The sequence below is a fragment of the Ischnura elegans genome, chromosome 6 (assembly GCF_921293095.1).
Source record: "Ischnura elegans chromosome 6, ioIscEleg1.1, whole genome shotgun sequence".
NCBI classification, from domain to species: Eukaryota; Metazoa; Arthropoda; class Insecta; order Odonata; family Coenagrionidae; genus Ischnura; species Ischnura elegans.
Window position 1 is genome coordinate 52,796,795 of NC_060251.1, and position 26,421 is coordinate 52,823,215.

A 26,421-nucleotide genomic window follows, 5' to 3' on the forward strand; every position below is an offset into this window, starting at 1 on the left:
ACGCTATAAAATGCTTAAAATTAGCGTATGTGTTTATCAACTTTTATGCAACGAATGCACTGTTGCCGGTGTTATGCTGCTCTCTTTGTATTGTCCCCTCCACTGCCTCCACTAGTGGTGAAGGCCGCGAATGTTTTTGTCGTCGTTTGAGGGATTGCGATAAAGTTTTCACAGGTGTTTATTGCATCTGTAATTTTCAAGGCGGTCGTTCTTCTGCGATGACGCGGAATTCTTAGTGATTCATCATGTTTGTTATCTTTACTGTCAGTCGTATTTTATTCATTTAATCCGTGAGGCGGCCTGTGTGCGTCTAAGTTCTCTTGCACTTGGTTCTGGACAAGCGTTAGCTGCTGAGGAAGATGGAGCAAGTTCATATTTTACTACATTGCGCTAGACTGTCGATAAATGAATTTTTTGATGCATACGATTCTGCTGAAACCGTTGGCATTACGGTTTTCATCGTTTTGTCACTAATATGGCTAAAGAATTTCCTCTTTCAGGAAGAAAGTGAGTAGAAATATCACTGGGATGATATTTATTTCTTCTATGGCTAGTGATAATTCCCCTTTGTTCATATTTTGTTGTGAATTTTGTTTTCTTGAGCTGAGTTGTTCAACAGGTAGTATAATTGCTTTTTAAAGGTTTGGCCGCCAGGATCAATAGAGTGGTGTTCAAAGTGGCCAAAATTTTGCCTGCCGTATCCCTAAAAATTGAATGTGAAAAGAAGAAAGCTACTAATGACTTTCAAACTAACATGCTGCGCTTACATGAAGGTAGACCTTATGTGACACATCTTCCTAAAACTGGTTGGAGTCGTGAGCGGATATTGGAGGAAGTTAAGTCTAACTTGAAGCTAGGTAATATGCATCCTTTTTATCTTGTAGTTGAACTATGTATTTTAGTTCCCACGTAATGGGGATATTTATTTGCATTTTCAGGGCATTACAAATGGAAGGAAGGATATGTATCTGGGTGTGTGTACAATTTGAACGATGAATTGGTGAAAATACTCACTGAAGTATATGGTCTCGCATCTTACACTAACCCCCTACATCCAGATATTTTTCCTGGTGCTTGCAAAATGGAAGCAGAGGTGGTGAGAATGACCCTAAATCTTTTCCATGGGAGTGAGGAAGCCTGTGGAACAGTAAGTGATCCATTAATTTTCGGAATTATTCATTAATATTTATGCTAGGTTGTTAAAAAGGCAGTTCGTCCCATTTTTAAAATTAATTTTGGTCATAATTTAATGCTTAAATCGATTTTTTTTGCATTCCTCTCTTTTTTCCTCTTTTAGATGACTTCTGGTGGTACAGAGTCAATATTGATGGCTTGCAAATCCTACAGGGACTATGCTGTTGAAGAGAAAGGTATAAAGCACCCAGAAATTGTAATTCCAGTCACAGCTCACCCAGCGTTTGATAAAGCTGCATCATATTTTGGACTGCGCATTAAACATGTACCAGTTGATCCTGACACCACTACTGTAGATTTGAAGGCTATGAGAAGATACATTAGCAGAAATACTTGTATGGTGAGTCACCAATTTTCTTATATAAAAATGTGACATTATGATTTCGTCATTGAAATTAAATTATTCTTTGTAGATTATCACTAAAAAGCAATCTAATATCTTACATGTGTTACTAACTTCATTTTCCCATTTGTTTTTATCAATCTATAATTTGTAATGAGGATCCCCCTTTCATTTCATGAACATTTAGTATTAATGGTGTTGGTGTGTGTGACAAATTGATTTGCATCATGACAATGCAATAAATCGAGATGGGTGCAGAGATGAATTCATTATCTTTTAATACTTGCAATGATTATGTGACCATTTTTGCCTCAGTGTGTGTCACTATCCAGGGGCACAGCTAAGAATTAAGGCTGGGGGGGGGGGGGGGGGAGGGGGTTTAGGCACTACTAATACTAGGGGTTGTGGGGGGTATTGCATACGCGCCTCGGTAAGTGGCAGTTGCGGGGGCCCTCCAGAAAAATTCTAAGATTAATGGTTCAAAAATGGCGAGTTTTACGGCTTTCTGAGGGATACTTGATTAATCCTAACACTATTCCATAAGTAATACTAATCCAATCAAGTAAAATGGATTATGCATTAAAAAAATTCTGAGCTCGGGGGGGGGGGGGGGGTGTTATCCCACAAAACCCCCCTCACTGCGCCACTGTCACTATCAGTGTTTTCTGAAATAGTTGAAATCAGAAAATTTCTAACTACGTATTAGTAATGATACAGACAGATGTAGTAATATTCCACACGTTTTAATTTGCTCAACTGGTTTCAATGTTTTCACACCATTATCAAGAGCTGTCTTATTATCAAGAGACAGCTCCTGATAATGTGACAGCTCAGTTAAAGTTTTCACATCATCATCAGGAGAAACCTCTTGATAATGATGTGAAAACGTTGAAACCAGTTGAGCAAATTAAAAAGTGTGGAAAATTACTACAGCTATTTGTATCACTACTATCGATGAATTTCCACTTATTGAACTTGTCAACAATCAATTTTATTACTAGTTATTGCCTCAAATAGGTTTTGGAACTTAATAATTACTAATTTGGAACTTAAAAAGGTAATTTAAAGAATTTATTTCACTCATGTCATTTCATGTGAGTTTTCTTGAAATTATACTTTTTATACCTGCTTGTAATATCCATTGTGACAAGGAAAGGGGGTATGGTAGCCTAGTGGGTAGATTACTTGGCTGATGATTGAAGGGCCATAGATTCAAATCTCAGGCGATTCCTTTAGACACCCCAAATTAAAATCCTCCCAAGTGTGTGGTGGCTTAGTGTAAGGCCCTGGCCCCCTACCACGAATGTGTGGCGTGTGATGTTTGTCAAAAGAACTTCGTAACTTTAGTTGTGAGTTTCTTACTCCAACTTAATTATGCCCATTTCTTTGGCAAACAATAATGTCTTAGGTCCAGACAAACTCTTTGTCAAACAGTCTGCAATGTTACTATCAGATTTCACATATTTCAATGAAATCTCTCCCTCCTTCACAGCCTCTCGGACATAGTTGTATTTTACCACGAAATGTTTACTCCTCTCATTTACTATGTCATTATTGGCAATGTATATGGCACCTTGGTTATCACAAAAAATGGTGCAGGTCTTTGGAATGAGGCTGCTTTGCTTCAATTCACAAAAAAACGGCCTCATCCACTGGATTTCACACACACATTCATAAATAGCAACATACTCAGCATGCGTGCTTGAGGTGGCTATGCTTCTCTGCTTCCTACTTTTCCAAATCATTGCTCCACCTCCCAGCGTGATAACATACCCAGTGACAGACTTTCGATCATCTCTATCCCCTGCCCAATCTGAATCACAATAGCATGCAAAACCTTCACCTTTCCTGAAAACAAGTTGATAATCACATGTACTCTTTAAATATCTCATTACATGTTGAACTCCATTCCAATTTGTTACAGTGGGGTTGCTACAGCATTGACTAAGTTTGCACACTGCGTTTGCAATATCTGGACGAGTATTGGTACTCAAGTATAACAAGCTGCCTATTGCACTCTGGTATTTCTCCTTGCAAAAAATTTCTCCTCCTTTACTCTCAAAATTTGCACCTGCTTGTAGTGGACAAGAAACACCTTTACCTTCTAACATATAAAAATCTCTGAGAAAAGACATGACATACTTCTTCTGACTCAAAATGACAGTTCCCCTGTTTGGTCTGGTGAATTGGATGGACAAAAATGTGTTCACCATACCCAAGTCCTTCACCTGAATTAAGGATGCAATTTCCTTCTCACCTATAATCAAGAAATCATCAACATATGTTCCAACAATTACATTGCTCCTTAAGTACACACAAGGGTCACTGATACATTTCACAAACCCTAACTCCACCAAAATCTTACTGAGAAACTCATACCAATTTCTCCCTGACTGTTTTAAACCATAAAGGCTCTTCTTCAACCTACAAACAAAATAATCTCTGTTTACATCCATCCCTTCAGGAACAGACATATATATGGTCTCATCCAGCTTGCTGTTTAAATAAGCCCCCACCACGTCTAGGTGATCTATTTCCCAATTATTTTCCACAGCAATATAGGCTAACAGACGAACTGATTTCCTTTCAACAACTGGACTGGAAGTGTCATGATAATTCACACCGTATGTTTGAGTAAAACCCTGAGCCACAAGTCTTGCCTTAAATCTTACAATGTTACCTTCGTTATTCCTTTTAAGAGCAAAAACCCATTTACAGCCCACTACTTTCATATCCGGTCGTCTTCTCACGATGTCCCAGGTCTCTTGGCCTTCGATGTTCCGTAATTCTTCTTCAATGGCTAACCTCCAGTTGTCGGCTTGAGATCCTTCTATGGCTTGGCGGTAACTGGTTGGGACATCATCTTTTCCAAGGACAGAACGGGTGACGTTGCAGCATTCACACGGTCCTTTGGGCACCTGCTGCCGATTTGACCTCCTCAGGACTTGAGGATTTTCCTGCTCTTGTTCCTCATTCTGGACCTGGGCCTCTATTTCTGCATTTTCCTCTCCTGGCCTCTGGGCTATGGCTTGTGGCATATGTGTCGGGAGGGCTGCATCAACTTCTTCTTCTTCACTCGATGTGTCTTCTGTCTGGTCGCCTTTCTCACTGTTTACCTTTCTATGGAATGGGAACACAGTCTCATTGAATATGACATCTCGACTAATAATGACTTTCCTTGTATTGAGGTCCCACAATCTGTAGCCTTTGGTGCCCTCTGGGTACCCCAGCATCACTGCTTCCTTTGCTCTGGCATCTAGCTTGTCACCATGGACTACTCGATACCAAGCCTGACAACCAAACACCCTTAGGTACTGAAAATCCTTCTCTTCAAGTTCTCTTCCAAGCCACCTCTTTAGTGGAATTTCAGAATCTATTGCTGTTGATGGACAATGATTTCTTAAATGACATGCGGTTTCTAGGGCCTCAGCCCAAAAATGTTTTGGCATACCAGATTGTTGCAGCATAGCACGGATGGTATTCAAAATTGTCTGGTTATACCGCTCGGCCAGACCATTTTGCTGAGGAACATATGGTACAGAGAGACGATGTAGGACTCCACTCTTCTCAAGGTGTTTCTTGAATTCATTTGATGAGTATTCCCCACCGTTATCACTCTGGAACTCCTGTATTTTAGTTCCATGTGTGACTTCCACCATTTTCTGATATTTTATGAACTGCTCAGTGACTTCACTTTTGGCCTTCAAGGGAATGTCTTTTTCTCCATTGTAGGAAAATTTCAGTCTCTTAAACTTTCCCTGTATACATGCTTCACATTCTTCTTCTGTCTTCTTACTCATTAAGTTCCGCAATGGTTCTATCTTCATCATCCCTTCATGGTGCAGGTGTCCCAAATGGTTGTGCCATGTTGTTGCTGCAATTTTACATGCTTTCATACCTTCATGTTCTTCAGCTTCTTTTCTTATTTGTGAAATAGAAGCACTCCCTTCAGTAGTGAGGTAATACAGGAAACCAACGCGATACCCCTGGAACAGAGTAGCTTCTTCGTCGCTAACAGTAGTCTTTCCGTCTCTTCTCACAATGGTCAAGCCCTTCTCTTCTAATTTCCCTTCCGAAATCAAATTGTCTTGGAGGCAAGGAATATATAACACATTAGTTAACTTTATTTTCCATCCACCACATTCATTCGACATCTGGATGGTCACTGATCCTTGACCTTCTATTTTTAGTGATGTACCATCACCCACAGTTACTTCTCCAGAGAGGGGTTTGAAATCAACAAACAAATCTTTCCTAGGGCTCATGTGATCCGATGCTGCTGAATCCAGTATCCATATGCCGTTGTGTGCATGGTTTGGATTTCTTTGCATGCAGAGTACTTTATAGCCTCTTGATACTACTTCTTCTCTTCTTCATCTTGCTTCTGTATGGCAGGACAAAATCTTGCAGTATGCCCCTCCTTTCCACATGTGAAACAAATGTATCTCCTCCCAATAGGTTTCTTTGGAGCATTTTGTGATTTATTTTCATTGCTTACTTTAGGTCTGTTTGGCTTCTTCTTTACCTTGAGAACCTTGTGTTCTTCTGTCTTCGCGTAATCCTCATTTTTCCATTCTCTTCTCTTCTAGCAGGAGTTGGGACTTAACATATTTGGATGTTATGTCTCCTTCATTTGTTCTGTAAATACTTCGTATAAACCCAGCATATTTTTCTCGAGGCAGACCCATGAGGTAGAACGCAGCCAGTGCTCTATCCGGGAGATTAATGCCACACTTAGTAATTTTACGGTTGTAATTCTGGATCTTGCTCATGTACTCCATCATGGAAAGGTCTTCCGTTTTTTCGGTATTTACCATTTCCTTTAGGAACATTATCTCCTGGAACACGTCGTAAGTGGTGCACATGTCTCTTAATGCCTCCCACATATCCTTCGCTAGGTCCAGTCCCACGATATCATCCAAAAATGAATCATCTACGTATTGTATGATAATGGCTCTGGCCTGTTGATTTTGTCGCTGACGGCGCCTAACCTCTTGTGGTGGGAGTTGGCTTTCGTCTTCCATTTCTATCTCGTTTCCATCACTGCCGAATGTTATGTATGGATGGAAACCTTTTACCGCTTCCCAACAATCTTTCTTCATTAAAAAAGCTTCAATTCTTACAGCCCATACATCGTAATTGTCGCTGTCGAGTATTGGGATGCACGTCTTCTTTTCTTCCGCCATTTTTGATGATTCCGAACTTACAAAGAACAATTATGGGGTTCACTTCTTCTAACCTCAAACGTATTCGCTGTTCACACCATCAAAAGAAAAACTTCGCTTCGCATCAACACTTAGTGTTTAAGTCTCATAATCTATTGAAGACGAATAAAAATAGTTTAAGACGTAAAGAAGATTTTTTTTTCGTTTTTTGATAATGTTCAAATGCCATGTTGCCTATTCTGGGGTGAGCTTTGCCCTAACCTACCCACCACCTTGACAAGGGACATATTAAACCTTTTGCACTGAAAGTTGGCAATAGCCAACGAGCATTTTCATACACATAAGACCTAATGTTGGCACTTCTCAGTGTGGATTTTTTAATAGAAACGAGCAGATGCTATATGGAGCCGACATGGGGGAAGGGGAGTGACCTCTGAGGCAGCAAGGGAGAGGTATTCAGGTTCTGCCATGAGACCCAGCTTAGCGAGACTTTGGGGCCACTCCTCGGCAATTAGGCTAGACCCTCCTACTCATTTATATTCCTTCTCAAAGCAGAAATCTGTTGTGAAGTGGTTATATTGTCAATAGTATTGCTAGGAAACATTTTGTTGCGTACTCCCATTGTTTTATTTTTGGAATGAATTCTTTGATTTTTTTAATGTGCGTGAGCAATTTTTTAACAAAATTTTAGCATTACTATTTATGAGCTTCTGGAGTTAAAGTCTTAGTACCTTTTGTTTACTAACTTTGTTATTACCAACCACAGAAATATGCTTAAAATTCTACAATGCTTAAAAAATGTTAGTTATTCTTATGTGAGTGTAAATTATTGAAAATCAAAAGCAATATCAGTTTAAATAAAAATGCTAATTAAATAAGTTGATCATAGACTCGTGTTAAGAAAGGGTTAGAGAGTCTAGTCCAGGGAATAGGGTAGTTTCCTTCATCAAAGAAAACGAAAAGCATTGATTGCGATTCGTTATCCACCATTAGTGTATTCAAAATGTACAAATTATTTCGTTTTAGAAATAGCGGTTTAGACGAATGGCAATGGTTCATTTTTATCCTCATTTGAAAAGGACCAGATTGGCGCCCATACGATGCCACTCCACGTGACGTCACAGGGACCTAGTTTCTATACGAGAAGATAGGAGTTATTCATCGTCTGAGGTTACCAATGCATGCATGAGGCGTAGAGCTCAGGGAAACATGTCTTAATAATCACTTATTAAAACTGTCTTAGGTCAGAAAGTTTTCTTCATTTGATAAGGTATTAATAATCCTTATTTAAGACAAGCGCTACCAGCCAGCAGGGTACTCAGCTACCCGCTAGCAGCCTGCATCGTAACAGCGCTAAGCCTCGCCTCAAGGTCACCTCACAGGGGGGCAGCGGGAACCAGAAATAAGTCTCACGGAGAGATCTCCCGGCATTCATACTTACGCGTCGCGTTTTCGCGCGCTTGAAAATTTTCACTTTTCATTTAATCGCGAAAAATAGATATCGTCATTTACAAATCTAAATGCGTGAAATACGTAGCCCATTGGCCCGTTCAGTTTGGTCCCAAATGGGAGCCGCAAGAATATCAGGGTACCTCTGCCCCCAAAAAGAGCTCTTTAACCCTTTCCTGCAGGTGCCTACAATTGGAAAACGTTTTCTGTTCTGCAACTTGCATGAGAATATTTTAAATCCCTCTGTATGGAGCTCGTTTTTGGGTTGAAGTTACCCTGGTATTTTCATCCATCAGATTTGGGACCAAGCTCAACGTTCAACAGCAGCTCATTGGGGTGCACGTCCCTTACCCTGGCCACTGGACTACACCCTCTAACCCTATCATAGCATGAATCCACAGTCTTGTAATTGCGTTACTAGTGTTTTTTCAACCAAATGCTATATTTGATTTTCAATAATTTACTCTTCTAAAAGAATGACTAAAAATTTTTATGCGTTGTGGATATTTAAATGGGTTTCCAGTAGAGATGGGTCGAATAGCAGATTTCTCGAATTCGAATATCGAATTCGAATATTAAATCATTGCTCGAATATTCGAATACCTCGAATTTCGAATACCTCGAATACTAAATGATGAATGCTGGTATGTTTGACTCGGTTGCCAATGCAGCAGGCAACACAAGATTTTGGGGAGTAATTTTGATTTCCTTTAAATGATTCGAGCAGGAATTTAGCTGATTAATGAATATTTTAATTTTATGGAAACAATTGGGCATATAATTAATTCAACTAACATCGCTTTACCCTCACTCCTGCTGCCAAGTGCTAGCTGACAATCTGAGGCATTTTGTAAAATACAAGCTCTTCTCCACCAGATTTTCTTCAATTATTTTCAGTCCATCTTCGGGAGTTCTCACGAGATAAGAAGATGAATTGGAATTGCTATCAGGGAGAAACCAAATATTCTGAGAAAATATCCCTTTGTCTGGGACTGTAACTATAAAGATTTATAGCACCACTCATAAATTGTAACTTGATATATGTTTTCGGAAAAAAATACCGTATCAAATTCCGAGAAGCTCTGTTGCTCATGTCGAGTTTCGCCAGAATGCGTCTCCGTCGTATTTTGACATTTATTTCTTTGCGTAAAATGCTTAAATAAACTCAGAAATACGTCATGTTTGGTCTTATTCTTTTTGAAATTACGCGCACATTACTAATATTTCAATTCAATAAAGGTGTAACATCAATTGACGAAAGTCATTCTTAGACACCTTTTGTGCTAATAGATGACTCATGCAGCGGTTGACCTCCAAAGAAATGGGGAACTTCGAAGCTGGTAGGAAAAAAAGGTCAGTGGGGGAGAAAAGGTAGGGCCCGAAACACGTTTCTATTGTTCTCGAGTAACTTGGTACTTTTTCGAAGCTAAGGTCTTCGTAATATGATCCCTGCGCGAGCTGTGACCTTTTTTTTATTTCGAAGAAGAGGAAAGCCTCAGAGGGGGGGCTAGTGCTGAATGGAGAGGGATACCGGATCTTGGGAAATGCGCTAATGTAAGTATCCCACGGTACTCACACAGCTGTTGACCTCCAGAAATGGGGAACTTCGAAGCAGGTAGCCAGAAAAAGGTCACTGGGTGAGAAATGGGGGGAGGGCGTGAAACAAGTTTTTATTGTTCTCGTAACTCGATATTTTTTTCGAAGCAGGGGTCTTCGTAATGCGATCCCTGCGCGAGCTGGGACCTTTTGTTTGATTTCGGAGAAGAGGAAAGCGTCAGAGTGGGTGAGCCAAGTGCTGAATGGAGGGGGATAGCGGATCGTGGGAAATGCCCTAAGGTTGCTATCCCACGGCACTGAGGTTCTCCTGGTGGGGGGAATCGGGGATTTTCGGATTTTTTCACCCGACCGTTTTTCGGTTCCCCTCATTGAACTCTTTTCACCGCTAAAATCCACGAATTTGATGTAATTCGTCAACTTGCGTAAAACGGCGCTGCGAGCGCTAAATGACTACAGTTCTCTACATTTTTCCGAGTCAACTACCAACGACGTGCGTGCGACAGTGTATGACGCGAAATTCCAAGTATTCGAGGTATTCGAGGCGGTACTTTTCGCATAACTATTCGAAACCTCGAATATCGAATACTTTCTAATATTCGAGGTATTCGAGTATTCGCGGATACTATTCGCACATCTCTAGTTTCCAGCATTGATAACTACAAAGTTAGTATATAAAAGGTAATAAGGCTGTAAGTGTGGAAGTCCGTTAATTTTAATGCCAATATTTCGTTTAAAAATTGGTAACACACAGAACAAAAGGAAGAATTCATTTCAAAGTATAAAGAAATTGTAGTATGCAGCAAAATATATCATTAAAAAACTATTGACAATATAACCACTTTGCAACAGAGGAGGATGATCGGTTAGGATGATCATAAATGAGTTGGAGGGTCGGGCTTTATTGCTTGGGGAGTGGCCCTAAGGACTCACTAAGCTGGATCCCAGGCCAGGCCTGAATGCATGAGACAATTGCTACCTCAGCTTACTTACAGCGGTCACTTCCCTTCCCTCACATCGGCCAGAGTTGATGTCCGGTTGTTTGCATTGAAAAATCCACGACAGCTATACCCGACATCAGGTGTTCTGGGTTTGAAAATGTCCGTTGGCTCCACCCGATGTCCGGCATGAAAGGGTAAAAGAGAACCCTGGGTCATGTGGTTTACAGGAAGCCTTCCTCCACCAACCGATAACTCAATCCAAACTCGCACAATCATCCCCCAATAGTAAATGCAGTGCTGAACGCCATTATCAAAAGTTCTTGCTGGATCAGTGACGAGACCAACTTTACGGGCCAGAAAACAAAGAGTGGAAGGCACTTTGCAATAGAATGGATATGACAAGAGAGCCATTGCCGGAGCATTTAAAAAAAGCCATGATGAGTACTAGTAGTAGTATTTGTGTTTAGGGTGCCTCGACAACTAAGGTCATTTGCACCAGCCATGATGAGGGATAAAGATGCCTCATAGGAAGGAATTGGAACTCAGGACGAAAATAGCTCTTCAACCAAGTAGGCTTCCTTCTTTATGTATGTGGAGTGACAGACAGAATAGGAAATATTCTCTGCAAACATGAAATAAAAAAATTTTAAGCCACGTATGAAACTTAAAAATTGCCTGAAGAGTATGAAGGGCACACACCTTTTCAAGTAGAAAGAGTGTATGAGTTATCCCGCCAAGACTGCCCAAAGAAATTCATGGGTGAAACCAGGTGCTCCATAAAAATTAGGATAGAAGAACAAAAGTGTGTCATTCAACTGGCACAACCATTGAAGTCGGCAGTGGCGGAGCATGCACTCTCTGGACTCGCCATTAACTTCAAAAAGGCTGAAGTAATTGCCAAAGTGACCAACTTCAAACCCCGACTAATCCTAGAGGCATTGGAGATAAAGAAATGCGAACAGAATTTCAACAGGGACTGAGGTTTTAAAAATCAGCCGTACATGGGATCCTGTTCTAAAATTATGCAAAATAAAATGCAACTCCTTCATCCCCTCCCTTTTCAACCTCTTTTAAGCCGTGTCCCAATTGGCCATTTGGCTATGCCAATTCCAGGATTTAGCCATGACGCCATCTTGGAAGGATGTCCCAACTCGTTAGCCAGCATAAGGGAGGGAATTTAGGCAGCTAACGCGGCCGCCAGATTTAGGCATCGAGGAGTGCATCCTTCGCCCCACTTTTCCCATGATTCAAAGTGTGAAAAGCGTCTTCAGGAGAAAGGGCATCATGGCTGTCAACAAGGGATAGTACTTGTTTGCAAGTAGTGTTGATATATTGAGACTTGTTCGAATACGTATTAATTTTTAATTTGTTTATAATAATGAAATTGCGTTAATGGATGTGTAAGAATTACGGAGAAATTAGTTAAAGAGAAGGCGGCGTTAATTTTAATGCTAATTAATGTTTATATGCTTCTTATGTAGGTATGTATATGTTATTTTATAACTTTTTATACCGATCACATGTTATCTTTTGCTACCGTTTACTTTTATAACGTGTTAAATAATGCTTATTGATGTTTATATGCTTCTAATACATACTTAATTATGTAACACTATGTCTAAATTCTTATTTAACACTTTTTGTACATTAGGTTAACACCCGTAAGAATAAACAATTATTATTATATGTTATTGGACAAAGTCCCGAAATTGGAATCGGAATAAGTAACAAAAATTAAAATCTATAGTGATTATAAGATGATACCGAAACCTGCTTTATGTACGTAAACCATACTTTAAATAAATTTTGAAAATAATTCCCAAGTCAGACGGTAACCGTTTGAATAGACTAAATAGACCTGTTCTAATAATACAAAACTAAAAATTAAATTGCTAAAATATAAGGAATTCAAAAATGTACTTGGTTGAGAGACGATTGAAATATTACAAACCAATTAAAAGGAATATACGCTAACATTTCGCCACAAACTAAGCTAAAACCTCTTAAACAAAACCATACGGAACTAAAAATACGAATTTGAAAGTATACCCCTACTTTACTATTACAAAAAGGTTGTCTAAGATACTAAAATTATGATTAAATACTCTTCTCCGACATCTAATACTCAAAATTACTTGACACATCACATTTTAACGCCGGCCTCGGTGGCGGTGGGGTAAAGTCCTCGCCTGCCAAACCGAAGGTCGTGGGTTCGAATCCCGCCTGGGTAGGTGATCCCTACCCAGGGCATGGATGTTTGTGTTGTACTTTGTTAATATTGGAAACCCTCGTTGTAAAAGGCCATTATGTGCTGTTTACGGGGGATGTGATAAATAAATAAATAAATAAACAATTTAGGGTGGGTTTTGTTCATCATTTGTTCAAATCATTCCGATTATATCTTGTTTTGCATCTTTGTGCCCAGTAGATGGCAGCACCTGCGTAAGGATGTCCCAATTCATGCTCCCTTGTGGTTGGCTGCCCAGAATCTGGCTGGCTAAATATATGATGCCCAATGGCTAACGAGTTGGGACACGGCTTTAAATACCCTCCACAGAAAGACTGTCCTCATTCCCTATGAAAAAGTGGCCTACAACAGCCACGAAACGTCAGGTAAAAAAACCGAATAAATATGCAGGGCACACCTGAAAAATATCACTAACAGCTCTTTAGAGAGCAATTTAACGTATTCTCAAGGTACTTGTACCACAGAAAACATTTTACTCTCGTAGGCGCCAGCAGGATAGGGTTAACCAATATAAAAGCTCGACCATTGGAATTCCCGTGTAAAATTTTCTGTTTGTTTATTTTGTATGCAAATATTTTGTATCTTTTATTATTTTTTTTATAAGATGGTTCCCTTTTGTTCTTTCACTTCCAGTTACTTTGTTCGCCAATGCTATCTCTCCTTTTCTTCTAATTTACACTCATCATTTTGATTAGAAGAATAGTCTATGATGGTAACTGTAAAAAATTACCTTTTTCTAGCCTGGTCAGAAGAAGATACTTATAAAGCTTGTTGAAATAATGAATATTTCAGATTGCCGGATCTGCCCCTAACTTTCCCTATGGAACAATTGATCCTATTGAAGATATTGCTGCATTAGGGAGGAAGTACAATATTCCAGTGCACGTCGATTCATGCCTTGGTGGATTTATTACTGCATTCATGGACAAAGCAGGTGTCTCACACCCTCCGTATGATTTCTCCATTCCTGGTGTAACTAGCATTTCTGCTGATACGCACAAGGTATGCCATTGTGACATTGAAAATACTTGAGTTATCAGGTTACAGACTTAATGCAATTGTTCTTTCATATGATTCATGAATCAATCTTTTTACAGTATGGTTTTGCACCCAAGGGATCATCTGTCATAATGTATTCTGAAAAGAAATTCCTTCATCATCAGTATTGTGTTTTTCCTGACTGGCCTGGTGGTGTTTACGGATCACCTACCGTCAATGGCTCAAGAGCAGGAGGTTAGTGAATGTTAATCCATATTATATTGCTATGTATTAATTATTGACACCCAATTGTAGTTGCTGGTAAACAGGTTTATTTAATTCTTTGTGTTATGCATGCTGTAGTAACTATGTATTTCTCAATGTACAACTGTGGTAGGTAGCTCATGGTACTGAAGAGTGAGGTGGCTTGTTTTAAATGGACTTAGTTTGAACCTTCCAGCCCCGTATGTATAACACCTAGGGCTCAAATCAAATGCAGTACACTCCCGATTATCTGGGCTAATGATGGGGAGACATGGCACGAATAATTGGAAAATACGTATAACCCAAACTTTCACTTTAATGCCTTGTAATGTTTATAATTTATCTAAAACAAGCAATATATGTATTATTATTTACGCTGTTATTCTGTTCTTTTAGAGTGCTTCCCGGACTCGTTGAGAGCTCTCTTCGCGATTTCGTGATCTTTTTAGCGGCGATAACATGGTTGTGATCGTATTATTAATGCTCCATGTAAGACCTGGTTTCGAAAACCACACATCCGTGGCTGTGTGATCATGGATACGGAAAAGTGGTACAAAAAACGTAGGAAACTACTCTGTCAGGCACCAAGCCACATAGTCGTATCCCGCACAAGTTGCCCGGGTTGCAAGTGCTGAAGGACGTGTATCTGTGATCACGGAGCGAGGTCTCATGCCGCGAGGCTTGGAAAACAGGAACATGGTGCTCCCGTGAATACAGCTAGTGCGATCTCCTCCGTTTTACAAAGGGGATTCTAATGGAAGTTATAAGCCCCATGTATCCTAGCATTAATGTAGTAATTCCGATGACTTTGCGTCCGCTTTTATTTTTTATAAAGATCGCGGAAAATATTGAGCGAGAGTGAAAATCATGCACGGATAATCCGCAACACAGATATACCGCAGCCGGATAATTGGGAGTCTGCTGTAATATCTTTAGACCTCTTATCCCTTGCCCTTGCTCTCCCGTTTCTTACCTTTTCTATTGCCTTAGTAGAGGTATTTATCCCAGTACTTGAAACTATGGTAGGGTATGCGATTATTGACCTAAATCAAAAGTCTTGTGGATATGAAGAAAGTTCTTTTCATTCAACTTGAGTGTATCTGTATCAATCATTTCCACCAATCAAGGGACAAATGCATTAGTTTTATCGGAAATAGGTATCAATTGGTTGTAAAGAAACATGAATCCACCTTTTCACGCCATTTGATCTTGCCATAGGTTGCCAAAGCATAGCTTGCTTCTGTTTCTTTTAATTGCTAGCTGGTCTTACACATATACTTAGTTTGAAAATATATTTTGAATAACCTTGGTGTTTTAGGACAATTGGGAGAATGTATACTATCGCCAGAGTCTGGGTGAAGCATTTTTGCAGTACTTCAAAGTTCAATTGATTTCCCTTAGACTGCTGTCAGAGCTTAAAAGTGTTGCTATAAGATATAATAGAGGATTGTAAATGGTTTTTTATGTTAACTTATCTCATATTGCATTTTTATTTCATGTTTTAAAACATCTATTTTCCAGTAAAATACATTTATGTTTTTTTTAAAGTAGTCTTCACTTGCTTCATCAAAATGCTCACTTCTGAATTTCTTACATAGATGTTTGAGGCTTCAAAGACAATTGGATGATTGGGCTGTTGCAAATATCATGAATCTTATGATTGAAATTTTTATTAGAAATGTGCTTGGTGACGTTGTTCATAGCTTTCTCAGGTCATCGTAATTAATATTTTGTTATTTTGGTTTATTTTTCATCCTTCAGGTATCATTGCGGCTTGCTGGGCAACACTGATGTATTTTGGTGTTGAAGGCTATGCAGATGCCACAAAAAAAATATTGCAAACCACAAAGTATATTGAGGAGGGGTAAGTTCTATATTATACTTGTTATCTTCGCAATGATTTAGCTTTTGATGAAAGCTGGTAAAGTCTAACAATAAGATGCTAGTTTTCCTTAGGTGTTGTTGGCTACAATAATTTTGCTAACATAAGTTGTAACTCTAGCCATTATTTTTTTCCTGTATGTCATCTTTAATAGCAATCTTCGTAATACATAATTGCTTTATCCTTATGGCTATGAGGAATCTTAGTGAATCTAAAAATTATCTATTTGTCTTATTATTAAATTAGAAGCTCTCAGAATTTAATACTTTTTTATTTTTGGTAATATGAGTGTTTAAGTATTCAAGTGTTCAATAATGTCATTGATATACATTATAGTTGAATGAATTGCTAATAATAAATGTTTTTTGGGTAACTTGATGGAGCGTGTTGAGCTTATGATCTTATGTAAGGCACACAATCTATTTCAGATAAGTAGATTTATTATATGTGGGTATGATATGATATCTACCATGAGATCTCATATCATATCTTAATGTATTATATCTACTTATCTGAAATAGATTGTGTGCGTTACATAAGATCACAAGGCCAACTGGCTTCATCAAGTTACCCAAAAAAAAATTTTAAGTTAGCATTTCATTAATTCTTATTTTCTAAATCATAAGATACAATATACTTTCATCATATTTAGTGGAAAATCCTGCATTCAAAGTTATGTACTTATAATTTTCCTTATGATGTTAACCTAAAAATAGAGACTATTAAAGGATAACCATTAGAAAGTGGCAAAAAAATCAGAGACACCAAGAAAGGAATTCCATCTGAATATGTGAATACTTGACTGTGTTATTAGATAATACTCATTTTGTTTAAAAATTCAAGCTCATGCATTTAAAAATCCAGTTATCTCAAGTTATTAAATGTTTTGTTGCAAATGATTGTATACGAACGGGTAAAAAAATGAAAAGTACAAGTCGTAATTGCCGTGTTTAGGTCGCTTAGAATTTTACTCAGGTATGTCAAACCTTGAAGAATTTTCCATTGTGAAGGGCAAGGCAGTGGCACAAGGATTGTGCAAGTAATGATTAGGGGAACAGAATCAAGGCATGCCAATGTGCAGAAAAGGTAGTCAAATTTTATGTTAACATAACCCAAATGGTTATGCAAGTTAGGTGTTGAATTTCAGTTTGAAGGAAGCATGGTTCCAATTGTCTGATTCCATCCATTGAGACTTCCAGCTCTGCCACGCAAATATTGAATAATTGGAAGAATGGTCCACATTTTCAGGGCAGTATCTAGTAAGCTCTCTCATAAGGTTTTATCGGTAGTCCTTTAATTTCAAAGCACGAAACTTTACCCACGGAACCCCTTCAACCATTGTTCATGCAATCAGTTTCAATGCTGAGTATATCAGCTGTGTTCATAGACATCCCAAAAAAAGCACCCCATTTGATGTGAAATGAGATTGAAGACAGTTTTAAAATACTGGAAAAAGAATACTTTGTTGGGTTTGGGTTGCCTGTTTTCATATTGTAATGCTTGTGATTACATTTCATTTGCATGAAAGGTTAGACATTTTAAAATACATTTCATTTGTATGAAAGGTTAGACATTTTAAAATAATCTGTTCTCTTTTAATAAATTGAAGTCACTTTGTGTTAAAATTCTCTTTACTGAAATTTTTAAAAATATACAAGTCTTAAGAGAACCATATATGGTAAAATTTTCTGAAGACGGACTCTTTCAAGTAGTTTCCATGCTATGTAGCTTTATTCAAATGCCAACAAGTATGGTGTTCATTTTTTGTACCTCTACACTAGGATATCTTATATGTAATTCTTAAATGTGACTTTATTAGGGAGTGGAAATTATCATTTTGGGGTAGATCTATAATTATCAAATTATTGTCAAAGTTAGGTTTTCTTTGAATTATAATCAAACCCATATGGACATTGATAACTTTAACCCATCTATTTATGTAACACTAATATGTACTATCTTTGCTACCATTCTTCTATCACATGCTGATAGTGTACTACCCACAAATCACAAAAAATCCCTCACATTTTGTATGCATTTCATTCAAATTTTGAAGTAAAATATGGAGTAGCTCTAATTATTTGGAGTGTTTGGTGTGAGAGTGAGGAAAGTCGTGAAAGAAGTGTTTGCCATACCATGCAAAAATAAACCTTGTTGGTTCTCTGTAATCAATATCAAGGAATTTGGATGCTGTAGGCCATTTGTCTTGCGGGCTTTTAAAATATTTAGTAATGGAGGGAAAAAGTTTCGGGAGGAGCAATTGAATGAACTAGTTAATTCACTGATCACTTCCCATAGTTTCTGGTTGTAGTTTGCAGTGGAAACTTCTTGGGATGAAAGCATAGTGGTGATAAGTTGACTTTTTTTCTAGACTGAGGAAAATGGAAGAAATTTTCATCTTTGGAAAACCTGGAACATCAGTGATTGCCATTGGATCAAATGTGTTTCATATTTATCTTCTGTCCGAAGGCCTCACCAAGAAAGGCTGGAATTTAAATCCCTTGCAGTTCCCTTGTGGGTGAGTACAGTAGTGACGCATTATTTTTCCACCAATCATAAGAGCTCAATGTTATTACATACTATTCTCTTATCACATGTTTCCCCGTTAATTTTATTCTATGTAACATTATTGATTGCATAATTTTATTATCATTGTCGGATTGTGTGGTGTTGAATTTCTATGTCATTTGTGCGAATACCCAATTACTGAATTTATCTTGAAGAACTGGCTAATCATTAAATGAAACTCAGTCGTTGTTATTTTGCGAGATATTTATGACATTTCAGTTGCAAAGAAGACTCCCAACACTAAAGTCCTTGTCCTGCTGTAATCAATATCCAGTGAAGTAACTGTAAAAGATGTATATCAGTTTCAAAAATTACTTTTTAGCAGTTACGTCACATGCTGTTATTTCTGGATTATGTATTTTTCCTTTTCATTTTGGACTGTTTTATCACTTTAGGATCCATTTGTGTGTAACCTATATGCACACTGCAGATGGTGTGGCTGATAAATTTTTGTCAGATGTTCGAGAAGAAATTGAAATTATCATGAAGAATCCCAAAGCAGATGTTGCTGGAAAAGTAAGTCTCTATGTAATAAGTCATCCTGTTTTGATTTTTATTAACGAATGTATATGTTTGTATCTCTTTCCAAATACGTATATGAAATCAGGATTAATAATCTTTAGGGAAATAAAAATTAGTCCTGAAAGTCAGCAATTGTAAGGGAAATCAGGTTATGGTCGGGGAAAACATCAGTGGGATAGCAAAAATACAAAAATGGTTGGATGAGCGGAGTATTCAGAGTTGGAATAGCGAGATGTGTGGTGCATATATTGTGTCCTTGCTGGTAGCATGGGGTGAAGCACTAACATGGCATTTATTGACTTTATTTCACAGAACACGTTTCCTTCAGGCTCAAAATGTCTTCATCTGTGAACGCAGTAATGCAAAAGTAAAAGCTGTGCCAATTGTCAGAAACTGTTGGGAGATTAAGCCTGAATCACATTTTTTCTATTTCTTTGGAGGGACAGCTCCAGAGGTCATTTTTATTTTTCTAGCCAAGTTTTAGAATAGAAAAGAAAGGGTTATCATTTTTTATGTGCATGCTTCTGTAATTGTTATGAGTTGTCCCAAGTACCACCTTTGGGAGTATATGGTCTTCTGGTATTGATCGTATATGCCTAATAATTATTGGTGTGAAGTTCTCATGGATGCGGGTGCATGCATATGAGTGATCATGCTCAAATACACATTCATATTTTAATCACCTTTCTGTAAGTTCTGCTGTTAAATTATATTTTGGAAAATGATTAAGTTCTTGGGCTTCATAACTGCATGTGGAGTCCTGCAGGGTTATTGTACTAACAGTACGGCCAGCCCATAAGTCGAAATCAACGATAACTGCAGCCTCGAGACATACGTATAGCTTCGAGCTACATATTCTCCTATGAGGGAAAGATCATAAGTCGGGCGGTATTTAAGGCCTAAAGGCCGTAATATTATGACCTGCCTAGGATCATAACTTGGGCCATACAAAGCAACATTGCCCACCTAAGGAGTGATAAAAGAAATCTATGAAGTGTCATCGATTATATGGCAATAGTTTCAAGAAATATGTGAATATTACGCCGGAGCACATGCGGATTCAATGACATTGGCTAGATATAAAAAGAAAGACGTCCTTTTCATCTGGAAAGGAGGAGGATAATGGATGCGTTTGCATATGGGGATGGTATTTTCATTAAATATTTCCACACATCGATAGAAGTTGTTACTTACCTTGTAAAGTAGTTATAATGGATGGAATTAGCATTCGCTTAAAGTTGAAAAGTTAGAAATACTTTATAATTGGATGCTCTGTTTAATTGAACAGACAAAAAGAGCTTTTATTTGCTTTCTGTGCTACATTTGCTAACAGATTTCTTACTTGTTTGTTTCGACAAGCTGTAGGTAACTTGAAATATCCACTCTGAAATGCTTTATATTTTAAGGTTCTCGTTGCATTACGGTTCACTTGCGAGGCTATCAAAGAAACGGAGGGCAAGACTTTTTCTTGACAGTAAGGCAATCTTCAGTAAGCTGATGCGTAGAGGACAAATGCCGTCCACAAGTCAAGGAAAGAATGATAATTTTATATTGATGTTATAATTTTATAAAGCTTCCTAAACTTAAGCCTCTGATAATAAAATTGATAAATGAAACTTAAAGTTTCAATTTCATCTTTAAATTTTGTGGATTGGCTGATTTCTAAGGCTTTTTGGGGCAATTGATTGCACCCATGATACAATAGTTGCACCATTGGAAGCAGAGGAAGGGAGTTAGAACTCCAAGGGGATCTCACGTTCTCACTCTATATAATACATGTACAATTTGAGAAGACTATTTTTACTGTTCAGTACAAATTTCTTCTGCTTCTTTTCATCCGTGATTTTTGCTCTTCACTTTTTTTGAAGCTCTCCAGTGTCTGCCGCCAGACCAGTGTTTAAAGAAAATCCAAATTCATCCTTTAATAAGAGTCCATTTTGGTTAGAGGCCATAGAATTATTTTTTTCTCCACATTGGATCAAACTACCTTCTTAAAAAAACGACCAGTGTGTTTAAAAGCTGTAAACTGAACTAATAGTGCCAATTACATATAACTTTCATACTCGCCTGTAGAAAGGGAATTAAGGCATGGCCTTAATACGATATGGTCCCTCAAGAATGGAATCAGTATAGGCCATATGAAACTTATGGCCGGCCATAAATATGGCCCCGTTTAGCAGAATAGCCCTGCTGATGCATATTCGCTTTCTTGATATAAGCCTACTACATACATATCGATTCTTGCATTGGATTCTGAGGGAATACATGCAGCCCTTGGTAAATTCAGAAGTGTAAAAAGTTAAAGTGACTGGTTTTGGTATGGGAAGTATGCACATAATTAATAATTGATTTACTAGCTTAGATATGGCTTATTCTAACCCTTACATGTTTACTTATATATTTACTAAAACTACATAAGCAACACATGTCACCTACAGATAAGATTATTCTGTTCAATAGCCAACACCAGCACCCAATGCAGTGATTTTTCTCAATAAATATGCATTATTATCCAGAGAAAGAGGTATTTTTGTGCAGAGACATGTAAATGAACCAAAAATGACTTCATAATGATATGAAGTTTGAATTTGAAGAATAATTTTTGGAAGCAACGTGTAGTCTTTCATTCTGTAATTTTGTTATAAAATTTATGTAGAATTATTTTAACTCCATCGGGCATTAGATTCCCCCGTATAAAGTTGATTTTTATTTTCAAGGATGATATGTACATAACTACATATATTAGGATTCATTTAATTTCTATTATGTTTTGGCATCATTGTATAAAGGTTTCGGCATCCTTGAGAAATATGAAGACCTTTTTTAATTTTTTTCAACATTCCTTATGTTAGCATAAAAGAAGGGAGTATTTTGTCATTCATATTATATATTCATGAAATTTTCATGTTTCATGCCTCTAGGATAGTATTTTCTTTCTATCTACATCCTAAACTTTTCGTAATTACTTATTTCTTGGCATCGAAACTATCACATTATGTTCGAAAATTGACCTTTGTGTGCAGTAATTTCTGTCCACAAAAAATTCATAGATTCGTAACATGTACTTGGAAAAGTTCTGAGATAATCCTGTTAAGTATTCTGATCTTCTTTAAATTGTACATTCAGTTTGTCTTCAATTTCATTAAAATTAATGTGAATCTACCTTTTCATTTGAGACGTTATTTTGTCTTAGGGCTTGGGTATTCCAAACTTATTTCTCTCTGGGAATACTTTTTGCTGTTAAATTAACAATGATTGTCATAATTCAGATGTTTAATATGTACACGAAAAGAAACAGAAGTTTGGGAATCTAAATTTATATTTTTTAATTATCATGATATATTGACAGTTTGTTTTAAGTTGTGAAATGTGTCTTTATTACTCACAGTGAATTTATTCATCAAGTTTCTTCACAGTGGACAGTCACTGCATTGGTACACCATAAATAATCATAACACTATAAATACTGATCATACTAATCATTATACCATTTACCACAGACAGACCACCATACTGGTTTGTGTGAGAAACAGGCGGAAAGCAGTTTAGATAAGCAGCATGAGCCATCTTCACTGGTATGTTCTGTAACTTTCATCTCTGCAGTTCTCACGAAAGTTTATGGCTTTCAATTGTGCAAATGAAGCGGATGAAATGTATAGGCGGTCAAGGGAAAGTAGGCCAAAAGTGTTGGGGCTGGTCTACATTGGTCATAAGTAGGCACAAGCTATAAGTCATAAGACAGAAGACATTGCTTGTCTTGTCGGAGGTGTAAGCCGTAAGAAAAAATTCAAAACAATAGAAACATTTGAGTTCTGATATCATGTCTGGTACTCAAGACTTGTGTTTTTATCATGTCTTTTCACATTATGCTAAAGTTTGCCGTGCTATTTCTTGCAAAATTCTTCTACACTCTCAATGTACTTATTGTGTTCTCTATATATGTAAACATGTTACATTCAGATTCAAAAGTATTGCAGCAAATTGAGTGGCACCACTCCCATCGCAGTTCGGAAATGGAGTTTCAGTATTTTCTATTGTACTAGTAGGGGTAAATGTAAACAAAATTCCCATCTCTAACAATATTTTTATTTCTACATCATTGAAGATAAATTTATACGGGATATGTGCAATGTTTAATACTACATGAATTGTGCTGCTCATGCTAGATAATTAATCCACCTCCCGTACTTAAATTTACTTTCTCTTGTAAATTGGCCTTTTCCTCGAAGTACATTTTCTTGCAATTAACGATTTGTCGTTATGAAATTTGTATGGCAATAATTCATGTTGTTTTCGTTGGAAATCGTTATTTATTTGTCTCAAAATCTCATTATTTCTCAAAGAATAAGGGAAAATTTTCAGGCATGTCTTCTTCTGCATCAAGTCCTCTTTCATATTACTCAAAGTTACGGCTTCTGCAATGATTTTGACTGTCTTTCCTGACACCTTAAACAATAGAAATCATAAAAATCGCTCATGTTTCTGATGTTTCCTTACCTAATCATTCTGAAATACTCAATGTCATTTTGTATCATTGAGAGGTTATGAAAAAAATTCAAGTTGACAGCTTAATTCTTAAATCTTGCATCTGAGGCAACTGAATTAATAATTAATAGACCTTTCAATACAAAAGTAATTGGCTACTCAGTGCTGTAAGCTTTCGTGGGAACTGTACTTCATTCTCTAATGAAACATACACATCACTGTGCACATTTCAAAAAGCCATGGCTTATTTTATTCCTCTTTTTATTACATAAACTATAAGTAGTCACTACTAATTGCTACAAAAAACATGAGAATATTTATTGTTTTCTTTCAAAAACTTTAATGAGATTTGATAGTTGTTGAATTTTATGGAATTAATCTTTGTGATGGTAAGTCAATAGACAAAACAACAAAAATGAAATGTTATGTGATTAATGCCTTTCCTACTGCAAACGATTGTAGGCAGTGTTATCATGAAAGATATCATTACTCTAGTTTATAACATATAAAACATCACCACCCTTATATTCCACGATCATGACCAGTTTATTCCACGGAATATGCTAAAGTAACCATTATTTACAAAAATGGTTCTTTTTTATCCTTTTTCTATTTGAACTCATATAATATATTTCTAAGCAAAGAAGCTAGATTTAGTAAAATGCTTGTGTTTATGAATGGAAACCTTACAATGTTACTATATGCTATTACACTTTGTGTAATATTAAGAAACATTGGCATGGAAGTGCTTATAAGTCCATCTACTACATATTTTGTACTAATGTCCCTGTAATATATGAAAGTTCAACCCAAAACCCACAATTATCCAGCAATAGTCATGGGAGACTGCAAACTTAAATATATTATGACGTATCATTTTAATATGTGGGAGATTGTGGTGTAATATCCTTTCTGTGAGGGGTGAAATTATTTTTATTGGGATTGTTATGTTCATTCTGAGCTTGCTGATGTAAAATTTTCATTTAATTTAGTGGAATATTACGACAATAATTTCACAAGTACTATATGAATCCGAGCTGAGAATAGCTCCTGTTCTAATCTCTCGTATACTGGACTGGATGTATAAGTGCATGCATCAGAGTGTGCCTCATGTGAAATGATTCTAAGAAATTTTTTTCAGAAATGTCACTATCAGAAGAAAAATTGGTGGCTGCCATCATTTTTAAATTTTGATTTAGTATAGTTTTAGCATTACATACCTCTCTGGGATAACAAATTCAAGGATTTGGCTGTGAAGAGATGGAGTTTTATACCAATTCTATGGAAATAATTTGAAAATCTGTTTTTTTTTTCAGATGGCAATGTATGGAATGGCTCAGAGTATACCAGATAGATCTGTGGTTGGTGACTTCACTCGTTACTTTCTTGATGCCATGTATATTACCAAAGGAGCAAACGAAGAAGTTTATAGAAATGGCTTCAAATAAGCAAATATTTATGTCCTTGAAATGAGTTGATTATATTTTTAATGCCCCATTGTTTTGGTGCATGATGTGATATCACAGCCGGATCTCTTCCCTTTGAGATGGATTCTTAGAATAATTTATATAATATATACATACTTGTAAATTCTTGTAAAAAGGGACTAGGATCATTTCTAGGTTTACCATCTATTGAGAACATTCAAAGCAATGGTGCAAAGGAACTGTTTTGTAAAAGTATTTTCTCAAAGGCTTTAAATTTGGTCTAAAGAATTGTATAAAATTACATTCTCTAAATTGATAAGTGCTGATAATATTTGATGTGTATTTAATTACTTGTTGATTCACCTAGCTTATCATAATAAGAATGGCTTCAGATAAATATTTTCATATTCATGCCCAAGAACAAAAATTTGAACAAAGAGTACCTATTCAGGTATCTTTTTTGAAAAATATTTTCTGAAATGTCTCTTTGTGACTTATGTTCTATATTACATGCTTGACAGCATCAATAAGTTAGTGCTAAAATGTGAAACCTGAAAAATATTTAATCTGTTGCGGTGAGTTACTCTACGTACATATATTTGCTTGCTGAATAACTTAAATTTTTGTATGAAATTTAATGCATGATTTTGCTGTTTTTTGCTTTGATTTTTCAAATGAATTTAACCTAGAAATTTTATGGTTGATAGGTTATCTGAAAGTTAAATGAATTTATTTTTGATAATTTATGTAGTCTTATCAGGACTTTGCCCATGTGTGTAGCATGCGAACTTAAGTGTATGATGTATGTTTAGAAAACATTAGGTGGTTTTCAGAAACCAAAAACATTGTGTGTTGTTATTGTGAGCCAAAGTATACTCTGATTTCTGCCAGTGTTTTTTTTGCGTAGCTATCTCTATGAAAATGTATTCCAAAAAAGAAAAAAATCAAATGGTTACAAAAATTAGTAACCATACTCTACCAACATTTGTACAGAAAAAGTGAAATATGGGTACTATTCTTGATAAGTATGACATAATTGTATTTGTGTGCATTTTTAGTTTTCTAGATTCATAATGTTTTAATGCATAAAATTGTAACAAAAGATTTGAGTTAAAATTATATTCATGCAGTTATCATTCCTTTGACACTACCTGAAATTATTTTGAATTATGCCAGGGTTTTTGGGATGGGAGTTTTGGGGGGATTACCTCCTTGAAGTGGTTCAACAATTTTGGCAGCTTGCTACAGGAAAGCAGACACAGTTTTAAGAATATCGGAAAGTGAATATCTTTAGCATGCGAGGGATTGATGAATAGGAAAGAGCTAATGAAAGCATCAATAATGTGTAAGATGGCAAAGTAAAGGCCATATAACAATGAAATTTAAGTTTAAAACAAAACA

General features: G+C 36.8%; 1 protein-coding gene across 2 annotated transcripts; it reads left to right on the plus strand.

The window, feature by feature from the left end:
* The first annotated feature begins 122 nt into the window (after positions 1–122).
* LOC124160687 (sphingosine-1-phosphate lyase) lies at positions 123–26,139 on the plus strand. 2 transcript variants are annotated; one of them, XM_046536662.1, is made up of 11 exons: positions 123–507; positions 642–857; positions 939–1,147; positions 1,298–1,534; positions 13,687–13,896; positions 13,992–14,127; positions 15,898–16,000; positions 18,390–18,536; positions 18,982–19,102; positions 22,609–22,683; positions 24,910–26,139. In XM_046536662.1, exons 1-11 carry the CDS (start codon positions 360–362, stop codon positions 25,039–25,041), a joined length of 1,734 nt encoding a protein of 577 aa, XP_046392618.1. In that variant the 5' UTR covers positions 123–359; the 3' UTR covers positions 25,042–26,139. The 2 variants fall into 2 exon arrangements, with proteins under 2 accessions (XP_046392618.1, XP_046392619.1); XM_046536663.1 differs by lacking the exon at positions 22,609–22,683 and having other exon boundaries at positions 126–507.
* Positions 26,140–26,421: the final 282 nt, after the last annotated feature.

Coding starts and splice junctions, on each gene's coding strand:
- LOC124160687 (XM_046536662.1), top strand. CDS start 360: ATGGAGCAAGTTCATATTTTACTACATTGCGCTAGACTGTCGATAAAT. Junction 1,535..13,686: donor TTAGCAGAAATACTTGTATG/GTGAGTCACCAA, acceptor TGAATATTTCAG/ATTGCCGGATCTGCCCCTAA. Junction 13,897..13,991: donor TTTCTGCTGATACGCACAAG/GTATGCCATTGT, acceptor ATCTTTTTACAG/TATGGTTTTGCACCCAAGGG.